Here is an 18,812-nt window from a genome sequence, read left to right as displayed (position 1 = left end):
TGGAAAAGGCCAAATTAAAATGGAATTCTAAAGAATAGTCAATGAATTAATATTCAATTCACACAGTAAAAGAGTAGACCTAAATCTAATCATATCAATAATCATATTAAATACAAATACACTAAAAGCCTCTTATTAAAAGTAAGCTTGTCAGAATAGATCAAAAAGAAATACCCAATTATATGTTGTCTACATATAAAAATGTAGATAGGTTGAAGGTAAAAGATGGCAAAATATATACTGTGTAAAGAGTAAGCATATATAACTGCAATATCTATATTAATATTACATAAAATAAACATTAAGCATATGAACAAGATAAAGAGAGACATTTCATAATGATAAAATATCAATGTCAATGACGAAGATAATTCATCAAGGATACATAACAATCATAACTGTATATGTATCTAACAACACAGCTTCAAAATATAAGAAACAAAAATTGACAGAATTAAAAAGAAAGAGAAAAAAATCTATAATCACAGAGGTTTTAACATCGCCCCCTCAGCAACTGATATAACTAAATTTTTAAAATAAAAAAAATACATAACACTGTTCCTCAATAAACGTAGACATAAAAATCCTTCAAAAATATTAGCAAGTCAAATCCAGCAATATATAAACAATAACATATCTTGCCCAAGTTGGGTGTAATCACAAGAATGGAGAATTGGTTTAACATTTGAAAATAAATCAACATAATTCACTATATTAACAGAATAAAGGAGAAAAAGCATTTGATAATTTTAACAGATGCAGAAAAACCATTTGACAAAATTAAGCATCCAATCATATTAAGAACTCTCAGAAAATCTGTTGTTTTTGTAGAAATGATAAGCTGCTTCTTAAATATATATATGTAAGTGCAAACAACCTAGAATATCCAAAGCAATCTTGAACAAAAAGAAGACGACTTTGGGACTTCCCTGGCGGTGCAGTGGTTAAGAATCCGCCAGCCAATGCAGGGGACACGGGTTCAATCCCTGGTCCAGAAAGATCCCACATGCCATGGAGCAACTAAGCCCGTGCACCACAACTACTGAGCCTGCGTGCCACAACTACTGAAGCCCTTGCGCCTAGAGCCCGTGGTCCGCAACAAGAGAAGCCACTGCAATGAGAAGCCCGCGTACCACAAGAAAGAGTGGCCCCGGCTCGCCACAACCAGAGAAAGCCCGTACACAGCAATGAAGACCCAACGCAGCCAAAAATACATAAATTAATTATTTTTTTAAAAAGTTAAAAAAAAAAAGCAGAAGACTTTGCATAATCTGACTTCATGACTTACTATAAAGCTATAATAATTACAACACTGTGACTTGGCATAAAGATAGGCAAATATATCAATACAATAAATAGATTGGTACCGTACCCAGAATAAACCCACTATTTATACAAATGAGTCATACTGTCATTTGGTTTTTGGCGAAGGTGTCAAGCAACCCAATGGGGAAAGGAAAGTCTTTTCAACAAATGGTGCCAGAACAACTGGATATCCACACGGGAAAAAATTAACTTCAAACCCTACTTCTCACCATACACAAAAATTAATCTGAGATGGACCAGAGACATAAATATTAAAGCTAAAATGATAAAGCTTCCATAAGAAAACAGAGGAGAACATCTTTGCTACTTCAGGGGAGGCAGAGGTTTCTTAGGACAGAGAATGCAATACCTATAAATGGAAACTTGATAAATTAGACATCATTGAAAGTAAATTTTCCGTTCACCAAAAGATGCTATTTTAAAATGAATAGATAAGTCAGAGACTGGAAGAAAATTTTCACGGAACATGTAACTGACAAAAGACTTATATTTGCAATATATAAAGAGCATCTACTATACAATCATAAAAAGCCAAAACCTCAACCCCTGCAAAAAAGGTGTGTGTGGGGGGGAATATTTGACAGGACACTTCACAAAAACAGGTAAATGAATGACCACTAAGCACATGGAAAAAGTGATCAACATAATTAGTCATTAGGGAAATGCAAATTAAAACCACAATGAAATACTACTGCACAACCACTTGAATGGCAAGGATATGAAGCAACCAGAACTCTCAAACACTGTAGGTAGAGTATAAAAAGGTATATCCACTTTGGAAATATGTTTGGCCTTTTCTTATAAAACTAAACATATACCTACCCTACAACCCAGCAATTCTATTCCTAGGAATTTACCCAAGAGAAATAGAAGTATATGATCACACAAAGACTTGTACTTGAATATTCACAGCTTTATTCATAATAGTCAAAAATCTGGAAACTGCTACCTACCATCAACAGGAAGATGGATAAACTGTGGTATATTAACAAGAGGAATACTACTCAAGAATAAAAAAGACAGCATGAAAAAATACCAAAAGCATTATGCTGAATGAAAGAAGTCTTACACAAAAGAGTACATGTTGTATGATTTCATTTATGTGACATTCTAGAACATACAGAATTAGTCTTCGATGAAAAAAGTCAGAACAGTGGTTACCTTTGGGAGTGTAGGGACAGGGAATGACAGGGAAGGTACATGAGGAATTATTTGGTTTAATGATAGTATTCTCTATATCTTGATGGGCTTTGAATTACAAGGGTATATACATTTGTCAAAACTCACTGAATGGTACAACTTAATATTTATATATTTAACTGCATATACAATTCATTACCACAAAAAAGAAAACGCAAATAATATTAAAGTCTAATTAATGATATACATGTTTACAAGTTTATAGGTGAATTTACTGATGACTACATCTTACTGTAATATGCATAAAAAATAAGATGGACTGATGAATAGATAGAGGGAAAGATACTGTTAAAACAAATTTAATAGAACGTTAATTGCTGAATCTAGGTGGTGAGTGTTAGTGTACAATACTTGCAGTTTCTCTCAATGTCTGAAAATTTTCATAATAAAATATTGGGGGAAAAATCAATCCAATAACCTAATTCCCCTACCTAAAAATCCCTATTGGTTACATTCAATAATTACCAATAGCGGGACTTCCCTGGTGGTGCAGTGATTAAGAATCCGCCTGCCAATGCAGGGAACACAGGTTCGAGCCCTGGTCCGGGAAGATCCCACATGCTGCGGAGCAACTAAGCCCGTGCGCCACAACTACTGAGCCCATGTGCCACAACTACTGAAGCCTGCATGCCTACAGTCTGTGCTCCACAACAAGAGCAGCCACCGCAATGAGAAGCCTGCACACCGCAATGAAGAGTAGTCCCCGCTCGCCGCATCTAGAGAAAGCCCACGCGCAGCAACAAAGACCCAGCGCAGCCAAAAAATTAATTAATTAATTAATTAATTAATTAATTTTAAAAAAAATTACCAATAGCCTTTATTCAGACCTGGTTCTCATTTCCTACCCTATAGTTTCTGACGCTGTTAACCACCTTCTCCCTTTGAAACCCTATACTATTTTAAACTGCTTCCTTTTCCTTCTCTGATTATTCTTTTTGCCTTCTCTTCCTCTTTCTACTCCCAAACTGCAGGTGTACCTCAAAGTTCAGAACTGAGCCCTACTCTATACTTTTTCCCACAGAAAATTCACTCCTATCATTTTAACTATCACCTATATGCAACTCCAAATGAAGACATAGCATCTCTTCTGTATTCAAGTCTCCCATTTTTAATTGCCTACTAAGTATTTTAACTTGCATGTCCTGTATCATCAAAAGTATTACTTTATCCTCGAAATTTAGAACTGGTATTCTACTTCCCAATTACTCTCCATGGCGGCACAGAGTTACCCAGGGTCAAAACAATGAAGTTATTTTTGACTTCTCCCTCTGTCCTAATCCTTAAAATAATCCGACACCAATCCCTCCTAAATCCATTTCTCCCTTTTCATTCAACCACCATTAGTCTTATAATAATTCTTATAAACTCACTTTATCCTAAGAGCTTACTGGTTGATGTCCCAGCCTCTGTCTCTCCTCATAATTCATCCTGCATACTTCTAAAACACCTCCAATTATGTTTATATAACTTCTATGATTTCCCTATCTAAAAGAAACTATTACATGCTGAGCAGAAAAGTTAAACAAGATGTGTTACTTGCCGTGGTAGCAAATCTCCAAAAATGGAGTCCTCCCAGTGAACCAGGCCTCCTTCTCGTAGTCCCCTCCCACACTGAATCTGGGCTGGCCCTGTCACTCATGCTAACCAACAGAATGCCACAGTAGTAGCACTGTACTGGTCCCAAGTCTACGCCTTAAGAAAGCCTGGAAACTTCCACTTTTGTACTCTTGGGAGCCCTGAGCCACCAAGTAAGAAATCTGGCTCCTTAGCTGGAAAGACCACCTGGAGAGGAAAAAGTCCTGAGACAGCACAGAGAGATGGAGTGAAAAGGCCTAGACATCCCAGAGCCCCACCGGAACTCAGCTTTCCAGGTGTCCCTGCCAAGGCAGAAATATGAATGAAGCTATCTTGGACATTCCAGCCCCACTTGCCACATAACGGCAGCTACAGGAAGGACTCCAAAGGACACTAGAAGAACCATCCATCTGAGACTCAATCAACCCAAAGAATTGAGAGAAATAATAAAATATTGTTGCTGTTTTAAGACACTAAGTTTTACAGTGTTTTTTTGACAGCAATAGATAATCGAAATACCTGCCCTCAAGAAGCTGACTATATAATGTGGGAAACGTTCCAGTAAACACAAAAGACCATCAGAGGTCAGTGTTATGACAGAAGCATACACACCATGCTAGGTGAATACGGAGGAGGGTCATCTAAATTAAATGGTCAGGGTGTGTGAAGGGGAGGATAAGGGGAGTATCTGGGAAAGCTTTCTAGAGCAGTTGATACAGGCTGAGTTTTAAGTGAGTTCAGGACACAACATGTAGTAGTTAGGTATAAACTAGCATGGTGGTCTGGCGGAGTGGTAAAAGATATAGCTAGGGACATAAACAGGGACTAGATAATTGGGGGCCTCTTATATTAAACTAAAGAGTTTAAACTTTACCCTAGGAACTATGAAGGACTTTAAGCAGGGAAATGACATTATCAGATCCGTATTCTTCGACAGATTTCTTCGACAGATTTGTACTAGACCAATGAAAATGGAGGAGACTGGAGGCAAAAAACGTTTAGTAGCCTGCCTCAGAATCTAGGAGAACTGATAGAAACCTGAACTAAGAGTGGCAGAGTGAATGGAGAGAAAGGGACAATTAATATTAAGAATCTACAGGACTTGGTAAAGCAGAGAGGGCCTAAGAGAGGAATTCAGAATGACTTGGTTATTCGGCTTAGTCACTGGAGGAGAGTGTGGTGTCACTTATGGAGAAGTGGGAAAAGCAAGAGGGAACAGGATTCACACACAGGTAGTTTAGACTCAGATACAAGGACAGGAAGAAAAGATGGATGTATCTGCTGATAGGAAACTGAAGGAAGGTTTACTCGATGGCCCCTATTTTTTCAGTGAAATAAAAGGTAAGATCATATGCTAAGACTAAGGAGAGAAATGGTGGAGACAGAAAGTTTAGAAAGAGAGGTAATAGTTAGGGACAGCCCTCAGAGGAAGAGCGAGCCCTGAGGATCCGGGTGTTTTTGAAAGTCAAATTTATTCTGGCCTCAAGACACACAGCTGTGTGATCTCCTGCAGCTGTGTGATCTCCTTATTAGAAAACCCCATTATTTCCCCAATTTTCCAATCCCTCAGCAGCCCAAGTATAAGAAGAATAGAGACGTCGGTGGGGCTGACTTGGCCCAGGACTGGAGTACTATGGAAAAATGAAAGGAAAGGAACAAGCCTCAGCAGAATTGATGGTAATGGTAAGGGAGAAATTCAAGTAATGGACCACGAGTCTAGTCTGGCTAGGGAAAGAAATGCTTCCAGGGAGCTGGAGGACTGGGAGAAAATGGAATGAAGTCAAAAAACAAGAAAGAAGGGCTTCCCTGGCGGCACAGTGGTTGAGAATCTGCCTGCCAATGCAGGGGACACGGGTTCGAGCCCTGGTCTGGGAAGGTCCCACATGCCGCGGAGCGACTAGGCCCGTGAGCCACAATTACTGAGCCTGCGCGTCTGGAGCCTGTGCTCCGCAACAAGAGAGGCCGCGATAGTGAGAGGCCCGCGCACCGCGATGAAGAGTGGCCCCCGCTTGCCACAACTAGAGAAAGCCCTCGTACAGAAACGAAGACCCAACACAGCCATAAATAAAATAAATAAATAAAACAAATACTTTAAAAAAAAAAAAAAAAACAAGAAAGAGGACTTGATGTCAAAGTGTACATTTAATGGGAATGAGACAGAAAGCTGGAAGCACTGAAGGCTGTGGTCAAAATACAGGATGCTGCAGCAGTCTGGCTCACTGCTTTGCACCTAAGAAATACTCACTAGATTTACTGATTGCCAGACAAGCTATTAGGACTTCAAAGCATGCCAGTTAAATAAACTAGCATTTGGTGAGAAATTTCCAAAAAGAATCCTCTTGCGCCCTGTCAATTTCAATATAGCATAAACTCTTATATTACATCCAAAGTAATTCTTCCAACATTAACTCCCTTGATCTGCTATTTACCTATCACTCTATCATGAGTTCATCAGGCAAGCTCAGAGAATTTTAAAAAAGAAGATCCTTGCTTGATATTGCAATTTTTCTGCTACTGGTCCCAACCTACCTTTGTGAATCAACTGATGATGTCTCTTAAAGCGCAAGCTCACCATCTTTATTCAAGAAGAGCCCTAGGGCTTCCCTGGTGGCGCAGTGGTTGAGAATCTGCCTGCTAATGCAGGGGACACGGGTTCGATCCCTGGTCTGGGAAGATCCCACATGCCACGGAGCGGCTGGGCCCGTGAGCCACAACTACTGAGCCTGCGCGTCTGGAGCCTGTGCCCCGCAACGGGAGGGGCCGCGATAGTGAAAGGCCCGCGCACCGCGATGAAGAGCGGTCCCCGCACCGCGATGAAGAGTGGCCCCCACTTGCCGCAACTAGAGAAAGCCCTCGCACGAACCGAAGACCCAGCACAGCCAAAAATAAATAAATAAATAAAAATAAAAAAGTAGCTATAAAAAAAAAAAAAAAAAAAGAAGAGCCCTATTTGCTATTATTCTCAATGAGTCACTATTAAAGGCAGGGAGCTTAAAAAGAAGTTCAGCCCTAGAAGAGAACTAGCTTGGAAGCCTCACCTTTCTAATACCAGCAATAATCTTGAAGGATGCAAGCTGGAAACTAGAAAGTGTCCCCACAAAGGCAAGACAATGTCCATTATAAAGCAGCCAGGTGTCAAGGAGAAAAAAATCAAATACGTGACTAAACTGAATACTTGGTCTTTTTTTTTGGTCAGTTCATGGTGTCTTCTTTAAAAATTATAATTACATTAAGAAACACAGTGATTACCTTCAAACAGTACAAAGCACTTAGCAAATTTCTATTACATAAATTCATCTTTATATAATATCAAGATGAAATTCTCTTAATTTCTTATCCAGTAATCCAACAAATACTTGTCCAATAATTATCAGATATATAGCACTGAGCTAAGTGTAAAAGAACACAAAAGAGTAAAAACAAATTTTTAAATACATATGAAGAGGGAGAGTCCAATCTTTATTCTCAAGAGGCTTACAAGATCAATGGCCAGCCAAGACATACACAGGTAGAAAAAAATGTAGAGTACAGTATAATACAAAAATAAGCTAAATCAGCAGACAGCTGTATAGATGTTCTGAGGAAGGAGAGATTAGTTCAGGAAGAACTGGATAAGGAAGATTTTACAAAGGAGGTAGAATTTAACTTGAAACTTGTAAAGTGGGTAACTGAATAAGACATCTTATTAAAAAACCCCATTATTTCCCCAATTTTCCAAGCCAGAAATATGGGCATTTCTATAACTCTTCCCTGTCCACCTATTAGTACTACCCCTAACACCTTACAAATGGATTCACATCTCTCCTCCCCACTGCAGCACTTCAGTTTTGGCCACCATCATTCTAACGCAGGCTCTGAAAGATAAGTCTCCTAACTGGTCCTCTACACTACTCCAATCTATTCTCCAACTGGCATCATCATCTATCTAAACTGCAAATCTCTATTTACAGTTGCCAAGATATGAAAGCAACCTAAGTGTCCAACAACAGATGAATAGATAAAACTGATGTGGTAATACATACTCACACACACACACACACACACACACACACACACACACACACACACACTGGAATACTAATCAGCCATAAAAAAGAATGGAATTTTGCCATTTGCAACAACATGGATGGATCTGGAGGGCATTATGCTAAGTGAAATAAATCAGATAGAAAAACACAAATACTGTATGTCATCACTTATTATGTGGAATCTAAAAAGTGAAAAGAATGAATGAATGTAACAAAACAGAAACAGACTCACAGATATGGAGAACAAACAGGTGGCTGCCAGTGGGGAGATGGGGGGAGGGGCAAGATAGGGGTAGGGGACTAAGAAGTACAAACTACTGTGTATAAAATAAATAAGCTGTAAGGATATAGTGTACAGCACAGGGAGTACAGCCAATATTTTATAATAACTTTAAATATAATCCATAAGTGTTTTAAATCACTACGTTGTACATCTGAAACTAATATATTATAAATCAACCATACTTCAATTAAAAATTTTTTAACTGAAAATAAATAAAGTGCAAATCTCATCCTTTGATTCCCCACCCCCTCCTTAAAACTCTCCAGTCTCTCACTATCAGGGAGAATCTCAAACTCCTTACAAGGGATCTGAGCCTTTGTGATCAGGCTTCTGCTTCCTCCACTAGCCTCATTCCTCTCTACCTCAGGTCTCAGTTGCTAATCTCTCTCGTCTGTAGGTCCCCTGCCTGCAATGCCTTTTTCCCTATTCGTTGCCTGGCTAATTTCTCCCTATATTTACCCCAACCCCTGCAACTTTTTCTTTGAAAATTTCAAACCAACAGAAAAGTTAACAGAATAGTCCAGTGAACACATGTCCTTCATCTGGATTCACCAGCTGTTAACGCTTTTTGTCACACTTACCTTACTTCCCACTCTGAACCACCTGAAAGTTATAGACATCATGACACAACCCCTAAAACTTCAGCAAGTATCTATTAAGAATAAGAACCTTCTACATAATCATACGCAAAATATTTACCATTGATACAATAAATTTTCCCAATTATTCCAAAATGTCCTTTCTTATTTATCATCTTTCCTCATTTGCTGAATCATTTTCCAAGTATCCTGCTACTTTTCACTTAGCTCTCTGACACATTAGCAAGCCAAGATTTTCTTGATAAATAAAAATGCATTTTAGTAGAATTTAAATAAAATCACAATATTCACAACTATTTTGACTTCCAAACAGGTCACATTAAGAAACTTAGAAAATTGAAACTATGACCAAATTCTATGCCCACCTTAGCCTTGCTGCAGTACCCTGAAAAGGACACAGGTCCATTAAATAGCCTTCCAAACAGCTTGCAATGTTACTGTTTGAAATTTGGTTTTGGTGCTGAATTTAACATAATCAAAGTAGCCTCATAGCCTAAACTGTAAAACATCAGATAAGGCAAGTGAAATAGGTGTTAGATATATATCAAAATCTTGATCATACTTGGGACCAAACAATGAGCTGCTGTTATTTCAATGTATTAATGAATCCCTGAAACACTTTTTATTAAATTTAACATAGGGTGCTAAAAAAGCTAAAATCACTAAAGGATTTTAATTTGTACACTTGTTTTTCAAATAAAAATTAGACTGAAGGAAAAGAAAGTAGAAACACAAACAGAACCGGCCCGTTATGTACAAACACACACATAAACACAGGGTTTTTATTCTTAACAGCATCATTTACCTTCTGCCCTTCTCACAAAGCTTCTCAATTTCAGCTTTCAGATCCTGCTCCTTCTGCAAAAACTCCTTCTTTTCTTTCTCTATCTTCTTCTTTGTTTCTTCTCGCTTTATTGTTACGTCCTGGATAGCCTTTAATATCTCCTAAGTCCCGCACAATTATAGTCACACACAAATAAAGAAGGAAATGAATTAGTTCTTTTGGTCTGAAGGTTACTTTCAACTATCTCAAATTAACATATTGACTTTAGTGATTTCAAATTGAATTGAAGGAATCTGGTTGATGAGTAGTCCCAAAAGCAGTCAAAAAAGTCCCAAAAGGGAGTAAGTTATAATAAAGCAGATTTCAATTCAACAGGAGAAAAGAATTTCGAACAATCACAACAGTTCAAAAATGGAATTTACTGCCTTGTGAAGCAATAAGCTCTCCATTACTGGTGCTCAAATAAAGGCTGAATGAACACCTGTCAAGACTGCTGAGAAAGGCATTCTTGCACAGGGTGGGAGTTTGCTACTTCCAACAAATATGGTCTTGTTTTGTTTTGTTATGGCTCTACTTTATTATGTGTAGGGGTTATCTTTGTTCTTTTTAAATTATTTAACTATATAAATCTATATTTATAATAGGAAGTCAAACAAAAAGTAAAAGTTAAGTCACCCCTAATTCACACCAATTCTACCCATAAAGTAATCAATGTGTTAAGCGTTTTGTTCTATGCTTTCACATCTTTCTCCATTCTTACACAAATACATGTGTACTTACGTACGTGTTTGCTTTTTTGTTTTCTTCATAATGAGGTGATTTTATATACACTATTCTGCATCTTGCTTTTGTTCACTTGACATGAGCATACTATCGATAAAACTAAAAAATAGCTGTATAACACGACATGACACGTATATAACGAATTTAGTCAACCATTCTCTGTTAAGAGTCCATCCTGTTAAGGTTGATTTCAGTTTTCTTGTAACTACAAATAATACTACAATAAACATTCTGTATGCCTATATTTTCATACAAAATCTTTTATTTCTGTAGAATAGACTCCTAACAATGAGACTGCTAAGTCAAGGTATATATACACTTTAAAATTTTAAGTGACAATTCCTAGTATCTTTTTCTTCAGACTTCATTTATATACTTATTTACTTGTTTATTTATTTATTTAACTTTTTGGCACGATGCACGGCATGTGGGATTCTTGGTTCCCCGACCAGGAATTGAACCTGCGCCCCCTGCATTGGAAGCTTGGAGTCTTAACCACTGGACCGCCAGGTAAGTCCCCCTAATATCTTTTCTGAAAAGGTCATAACAATTCACACTCCTACCAATGTCTAAAAAGAGTTCATTTTTCCTTACCTTTGACAACTTATTTCATTTTTCCCAATCTCTTGGGAAAGAGGGAGGAATGGTATCTAGTAATTTTAATGAGCATTTCACTACCTCCTATTCTTTTACTGTTTTTATTGTCTGTCTCCTCCAACTAGAATAAGCATTCAATGAAGGCAGAGACTATGTTTCATTCACCACTAAATCTTCAGAGCGTACATCAGGAATTCAAAACATATTTGCTATACAAATGGATCGACACTAGTAAGGCTGAATTTATTTTCATACATTTATTACCCATTTGCTTTTCCTCTTCTGTGAATTACTGTTTGTAACTGTTATGGGCAAAATAATAAGCCCTTCCCCACAAAAATGCCCATGTTCTACTCCTTGGAACCTATGTTACCTTCCATAACAAAAGAGATAGGGAGACAATCCTGGATTATCAGGGTGGGCCCAATCTAACCACAAATGGGTCTTTAAAAGCAGAGAAACTTTCCCAGTTGTGATCAGAGGAAGATGTGATTAGGGAAGAACAGTTACAGAAATGCAACGTAGCTGACTTCGAAGATGGAGACAGGGGCCACAGGTTAAGGAATGCAAACAGCCTCTAGAAGCCAGAAATGCAGGGAAATGTATTCTCCCCTAGAGTCCCCAGAAAGGAATGCAGCCCTCCTAATACCTTGATTTTAGCCCAGTGACACCCATGTTGGACTTCTGACCTACAGAACTGTAAGATAATAAATTTGTGTTGTTTTAAGCTCTAAATTCATGACAATTTGTTACAGCAGCAATGGGAAACTATTACAGTAGAAAACTATTACAATAGGAGAGTAATACAGTAACGTTTCCTGGTTTTTCTCTAGATTTTTGGCTTTTACCATGAATTTGTAGGAATCTCAGAATGTCATCTTAAACCCTTCATCAGATGTGCTATAAATATTTACTCTCAGTCTAATATTGATCTTTTGACTGTTTTCTATATCATTTGCCATGCCAAAAATTTAAATTATACATAATTAATTGTTTAAAATCTTCTAGGTTTTCTGCCTGGGTTAAAATGACCTCTTGCAAAAAAAAAAAAAAAAAAATGACCTCTTGCAACTTAAGGTATATAAATATTCTTCTAAATTTTCTTCTGATTTAAAATTTTTTTCCAGTTTTTATATGTATATTTTTAATTTACTTAGAATTGTATTTTTAAATATAGTGTGAGACAGGAGTCTAATCAAATGACTTTCCAGGTAGGCAGTCAAACAAATATATTAAGTAAATAATCCTTTCCTCTCTGAACCAAAATAGGAGTGAGAGTTTGGACAAGATGCCCTCGAAGGTTCTTGTTTATCCTTAAAATTCTATGATAACCATTAAAAAGTTAAATACTGCTTTTTTATTTCTATTAATTTGAAAACAAAATTAAAGTCTGATTAGGGACTATAGCTTTACTTATTGCCAATTTTAATATAAGCAGAATACCTGGTGATTCTTCATTTCTTCTTCTCTCCTTTGCTGAAGTTGCTTTAATTGCACTTGGAGCTGATTCTCCACTTGCCTCTGCTTGTCCAGGACCTCCTGGTAACGCTCCTTCAACAGGGTTCTCTCTGTCATCATTTTATCCTATTGGTAACAACAGATGAGAAGTTTAATTCGCCAATTTCATTGCAAGAAACATTCACCATGTCCCTGTTCAAAGCACCATGCAGGGCGCTATGGCTGCAGTGTCCAATGCTGTAGCTAAATTAATTAGAATAAAAAATGTAAACATCCAGCTCCTCAGTCACCTTACCACATTCCAAGTGCTCAGTAGCTACATGTGAGTAGTGGCTACTATACTGGACGGCACAGATACAGAACACTTCCATCGTTAAAGGAAATTCTATTGTACAACACTGCGCTAAGATAGAGGATGGCAACCTATGGCCTGTGGGCCAAATCCAGCCATCACCTGTTTTTGTTTTTTAATTTTATTTATTTATTTTATTTTTGGCTGCATTGGGTCTTCATTGCTGTGCACGGGCTTTCTCTAAGTTGTGGCGAGCGGGGGCTACTCTTCATTGCAGCACGGGGGCTTCTCATTGCGGTGTCTTCTCTTGTCGCGGAGCACAGGTTCTAGGCGCATGGGCTTCAGTAGCTGTGGCACGCAGGCTCAGTAGTTGTGGTGCAAGGGCTGAGCTGCTCCGCGGCATGTGGGAGCTTCCCGGACCAGGGCTTGATCCCGTGTCCCCTGCATTGGCAGGCAGATTCTTAACCACTGCGCCACCAGGGAAGCCCCATCGTCTATTTTTATAAGTAAATGTTTTATAGGAACACAGCCATACCCGACAGCTGGCTGGCTGCTTTCACACTACACCAGCAGAGTGGAGTGGTTTGAAAAGAGCACATATAGCCCACAAAGCCTAAGATATCTACTAACTGACCCTTTATAGGCTAATTTCCCTGCAGCAGGGAATAAGAGAAATAAGGTACTTTATCTATTAAGAGGAAGAAGAACGAGCAAAAACAAAGAACAGATCAACTACTCAAAATGAATCCAGAAACTGGACTCCTTACTGGTCATTACCACTACAAATTGGCAGATCCACCAAAGAGTTCTGGGGCACTTGGTATTCAGATTGGTCAAATCGGCAAGCTCTCATATAAACAGGGAGCAGAAGTAAAGCTTCTGGGACTTCCCTGGTGGTCCAGTGGGTAAGACTCCACACTCCCAATGCAGGGGGCCTGGGTTCGATCCCTGGTTGGGGAACTAGATCCCGCATGCATGCTGCAACTAAAGCTCTCGCGTGCCGCAACGAAGACCCAGCGCAGCCAATAAATAAATAAATCAAAAAAATAAAAAATAAAAAATAAATAAATAAATAAATAAATAAATAAATAAATCAATAAAAGAGGTGAAGCTTCTAAGGGTCACAGTTCAGCTCTGCCTCCCCCACATTAATAAATCAAGAAAAGTAATGATTACTTTTCAAAGGAACACTAAAACTTAGAGGGTCAATTTAAAACACATTTGGTATAAGGTAACCGGTGTAAAATTTAAACAGAGCATTAAACTGAATTTGTTCATTAGACGATAACTACTTTGAAAGAAAAGAAAGGTTTTAGAAGTGAATGGGGGAAAACTTATCACACTATGATAATAAAAAAATAAGCTCTCAAGATGGGACTTTAGCTTTGGGAGAAGCTAGTCCTTAGTCCATGTACTGAAATGTGACTAACGCTCACTAAACAGATGACACCTTAGCATCATAACTTTAAAGGGATTCTGAACCTGAGGTCTATGGACAGGTGTGTATAAAATTTTTTGAGATGAGAATTCAAAGTTTTCAAAAGATTCTGAAAGAGGACCTTAACCCAAGAAAAGTTAAAGGTTAAGAACCAACTGATGAAAACTAGTAGATTAGAGGATTCTTTTCTTCTCTCTCTACTTCCTTATGGTACCTCTCTGTCCATAATGCATCTTTGTAACAACACAGGATGGGGAAAAAACTCTAGTCTTCAGGGAAAGAAGTCTCAAGGTACATACTATTAGTACATACAAATGGATGGCTTAAAGGCATACAGTAAATTACTTGACACAATTCTCATCTTAATAAGCCAAAGGGTTACACATTGTTACTTTGTTTCATTGATGGCGAATTGGTCCTGAGAGCCAGGTGTCACAATTTCAAATGTAGGCAGTGGGCAATTACTGTAACTGCATGAAAAGGGTAGCAAATAAAACAGGAGCAAAGTTCCCTGTATTGCCACTAAGCTTAATACCTGCCTAGTCCCAATGCCTTTTTAAAAGCATGTGGAGAGCTCATTTACAACTAAGAATGTTAACCATCTGTCATGCAATGCAAATGAAATACCATGTTCTACTGTTGTCAACTTACTATGGTGTTTTGCATTTTGGTTGTATATTAAAATATAATATTGTGTTTTAAAAATAATAATAATAGGGACTTCCCTGGTGGCACAGTGGTTAAGACTCCGCGCTCCCAATGCAGGGGGCCCGGTTCGATCCCTGGTCGGGGAACTAGATCCCACATGCATGCTGCAACTGAGAGTTCGCATGCCACAACTAAGGAGCCCTGGAGCCGCAACGAAGGAGCCCACCTGCCACAACTAAGACCTGGCGCAACCAAATTAAATAAATAAATAAATAATTTAAAAGTAATAATAATAAAAGAAATTACAGCATGTGGCCACACCACCACCCGAAAGAATACTGCCAAACAAAACACAACCCTGGGCCTCTTTTGGCCTAATGGCTTGCCAGTTTCCACCCCTGTTTCAGACTGATGCTAAAGCTTATCTATAACCTCTTAGTTGGCCCATTCAATTGCTATATGGTCAACGAAACCCCACCTTACAACTGTGGGGACCAAATAAACACTCCATGTAAAGTGCTTAGAATAAGTGCTTAAGAAAAGGCGACTTCTCCTCCTTCCCCTGGAGGTTCTCTCCTAGCCTCGTTCTCACCCAGCACATCGCCATCAGGTCTCTCATCTCTAGGATCTTTTTACTTGCCTGTTATAAATAACTCCTGAGTTGCTACTCTCTATTTAAAAGTTTTCATGTGGTTAATGTACTCCAATAACTTACTTCTTTCCATCTGCCCCTCAATTTCTTCAACTTGCACCAAATACCCACTTTCTTACCTGGCTTTCCTCTTTATTTCCACTCAATTAACATATCTTACCCTAAAGACCTCTTCTTGAACTTAGGGTGCCTTTTCTAGCGTTATCCTTCCTCTTGAAAAATTGACATTCAGATATCCACACACTTACAGGGTGGAAGTTTTGCCACAAAATGCCAGGGAAAGATCAAGGGGACCACTTTAACAAATATAAATGTGAAGTTCTCTAAGTTTTAAAAACCAATTACCTGGGCTTCCCTGGTGGCGCAGTGGTTGAGAATCTGCCTGCCAATGCGGGGGACACGGGTTAGAGCCCTGGTCTGGGAAGATCCCACATGCCGCAGAGCAACTAGGCCCGTGAGCCACAGCTACTGAGCCTGTGCGTCTGGAGCTTGTGCTCCGCAACAAGAGAGGCCGCGACAGTGAGAGGCCCGCGCACCATAATGAAGAGTGGCCCCCACTCGCTGCAACTAGAGAAAGCCCTCGCACAGAAACCCAACTCGCACAGAAGACCCAACACAGCCAAAAATAAAATAAATAAATAAATATTAAAAAAAAAACAATTACCTATTTTTAAAAAAAAAATAGATTTAAAAAGTGATGCTCAAAAAAAAAACAAACCCAATTACCTAGGCATAAAATAGGAAGATACAACTAAACAATACATGAGAAAAAGACCTGATGGAGTATAAGTGAAAACTCAACAGTGTGACGAGATGGCCAAAATAAGCTGATGTCAGCTTAGGAAATGGTGTCTAGAATGAGAGAGAGCACAAGAGTTCCACTGTATTGTGAAGTAATTATACTGTATGTGCATTACTACATTTAGCTCTCAGGATCACATTTTAAAAGTAACATTGAGAAGATGTAACATGTCTAGGTGAAAAAGTAACCAGGCTGAAGAAAAGACTGAAAAATAGGGGCTTCCCTGGTGGCGCAGTGGTTGAGAATCTGCCTGCCAACGCAGGGGACACGGGTTCGAGCCCTAGTTTGGGAAGATCCCACATGCCGCAGAGCAACTAGGCCCGTGAGCCACAGCTACTGAGCCTCTGCGTCTGGAGCTTGTGCTCCGCAACAAGAGAGGCCGCGACAGTGAGAGGCCCGCGCACCGCGATGAAGAGTGGCCCCCGCTTGCCACAACTAGAGAAAGCCCTCGCACAGAAACGAAGACCCAACACAGCCAAAAATAAATAAATAAATAAATAAATAAAATTAAAAAAAAAAAAAGACTGAAAAATATATCATATGAAGTAAAGAAGAATGTTAAAAAAACATCTGGGGATGTTTCACCTGGAAAGGTTCAGACTTGAAGGATAAGAGGAAAAAGCATTTAAAAAGGCATTTTGAATATATTTTGGGCTAACAAGTAAAGGGATTTAGATTTACTCTACATAGCTCAAGAGAGAACTATAACAAGAAGTTTTAGTGGTTCTGTTCTCACCTCATAATAAGATCTAACAATAAGAGCTATTTTCAAAATGCAATATGCTGCTTCATGAGTGGTAAGCTTCCCACCTCTGGAGGTGATCAAGTAGAAGTTGGCTGACCATCTGTCAGAGATTTTATAAAGGAGATTCCTGCACCTTTTCCAACTGAGATGATGTGACTCTAGATCTTCTGCATTAATGGTTTCATACATGAACAATTGCAGTTTAACTACTTACCAGATTCTTTTCAATATCTTGATCTGTGTTTACCTCTGAATCAGCCGTCTTAAAGTCAGTCTATAAAGAAAGAAACAATTATATTCAGAACTGTTCAGAGACATTCTAAAAGGCAGAATTGCTCTCGTCCTTTCACCGAGAAATCTGCCACAAGGAACTGAGAAGTTAACTTTTTGCTCCTTCCCCTTATCAGCTTCATAGCAAGAGAACTGTAGTTCTGGCAAATGTCCACTGACATCCATGTTAGCATGAAGCATTTACCCCACAAAATAAGCTGAACAAGACCCAACAACTGATGGAGAGACAAGCTCAAGACTCAGATAAGAATTTTGGCCCCTACAATTTACTGTGCTCATCCTTCCTGCTACAAAAAAGCACACCAGTCACTAGAAGGCAGGATACACCGTACTTCTTAAGATGTAGCTGTACAACTTAACACCGTACAACTTAAGATGTAGGTGAGAGAATTAACAAGGATTCCTCCTGCAAGGTCGAAGATAGGAAATATGAATGCTAATGACCTACACTCATCAATTACTCAGTGAAAGTGATTGTATGTAGGTCATGAAGTTCCTGGTCGTCACGATTAGACACGGGCTATTACTTATTGAACACCAGAATGAAGTCATCAAAGAGCACCGTATGAAAATAGTATAGGAGTTGCCAGTAAAAAAACGAGACAGAGTAGTTCTCCACCAACTATGAAGAAATATCTCCTGCCCTCAAAAAAAAAAAAAAAAAAATTAAAAGCCCGAATTCCGTTTTAGTAGTAGAAACTTGATACTTGACCTGGACGGCAATGTTCTGAGAAAGCTTCAGGGAAGAGCTATCCTGATCATCATCCTGATCCACTCTGACTCCTTCAACCCCATTTGCTGGAGGCACCACAGGTGGGAAATCCAAGCCTGTGTCCCTGCTCCCTTCCTTTAGGATGGAGGCTTGTGGGGCCTTCTCTTCAGGACAATTCCCGGAGGCAAGCTGCTTTGTATCGCACCCTGCCTTAAGAGACCGAGTGGCGGGGTGGAGGCTCTCCCGAAGGCGTGTGTCCCCCTCCTCTCCCGCTGTGTTGGCCACGTCCTTCAAATCAGACTGAGACCCACCGCCAGAGAGACAAAGGGCCGTGGCTATCAAGTTTTCTCCTAAAACCGCCCGTTGCGCTGCTGAAGTGTCACCTGCTGATGAACCAGGATTCTGCTCTGGGTGTTCCAAATGGGCATTTCTGTTATTCTCCTTGGTTATCGTTTGGTTACTTACACTCGACAGAGGCGAGTTCTTGTGCTTCTGTGCAGGGTCTTTGGGGCTATCAAAAACATAAGATAAAAAGTTTCTCTCTTCACCCAATCTTAAAGAGGCTTAAATATATAATACTTTCAACATAACCACTAGAA

General features: G+C 39.0%; 1 protein-coding gene and 1 long non-coding RNA gene across 7 annotated transcripts in view; both read right to left on the bottom strand.

Annotated features, from left to right (window-relative positions):
- Nucleotides 1-18,812, bottom strand: part of RNF214 (ring finger protein 214) — a 49,843-nt gene that overhangs the window by 26,825 nt on the left and 4,206 nt on the right. For 4 of the 6 annotated variants that reach the window (XM_082339756.1, XM_082339758.1, XM_082339759.1 and 1 more), the window contains exons 3-6: nt 18,214-18,724; nt 17,425-17,484; nt 12,619-12,759; nt 9,817-9,956 (exon numbers count right to left, since the gene is read on the bottom strand). In XM_082339756.1, the coding sequence (XP_082195882.1) occupies nt 9,817-9,956; nt 12,619-12,759; nt 17,425-17,484; nt 18,214-18,724 (852 nt within the window). The remainder of the gene's footprint in view (nt 1-9,816; nt 9,957-12,618; nt 12,760-17,424; nt 17,485-18,213; nt 18,725-18,812) is intronic. The other 2 variants (XM_082339760.1, XM_082339761.1) reach the window with 1 other exon arrangement.
- LOC309604824 lies at nt 408-9,810 on the bottom strand. Its single transcript, XR_014231088.1, has 2 exons — nt 6,225-9,810; nt 408-5,902 (listed from the first exon to the last, which is right to left on the bottom strand). It is a non-coding gene; the product is annotated as an uncharacterized lncRNA (long non-coding RNA).

Source organism: Balaenoptera borealis (genome assembly GCF_965194805.1).
Source record: "Balaenoptera borealis genome assembly, chromosome: 11".
NCBI classification, from domain to species: domain Eukaryota; kingdom Metazoa; phylum Chordata; class Mammalia; order Artiodactyla; family Balaenopteridae; genus Balaenoptera; species Balaenoptera borealis.
The sequence above is the reverse complement of the archived record's forward strand: the minus strand, read 5'-3'. Positions and strand labels throughout refer to the sequence as shown.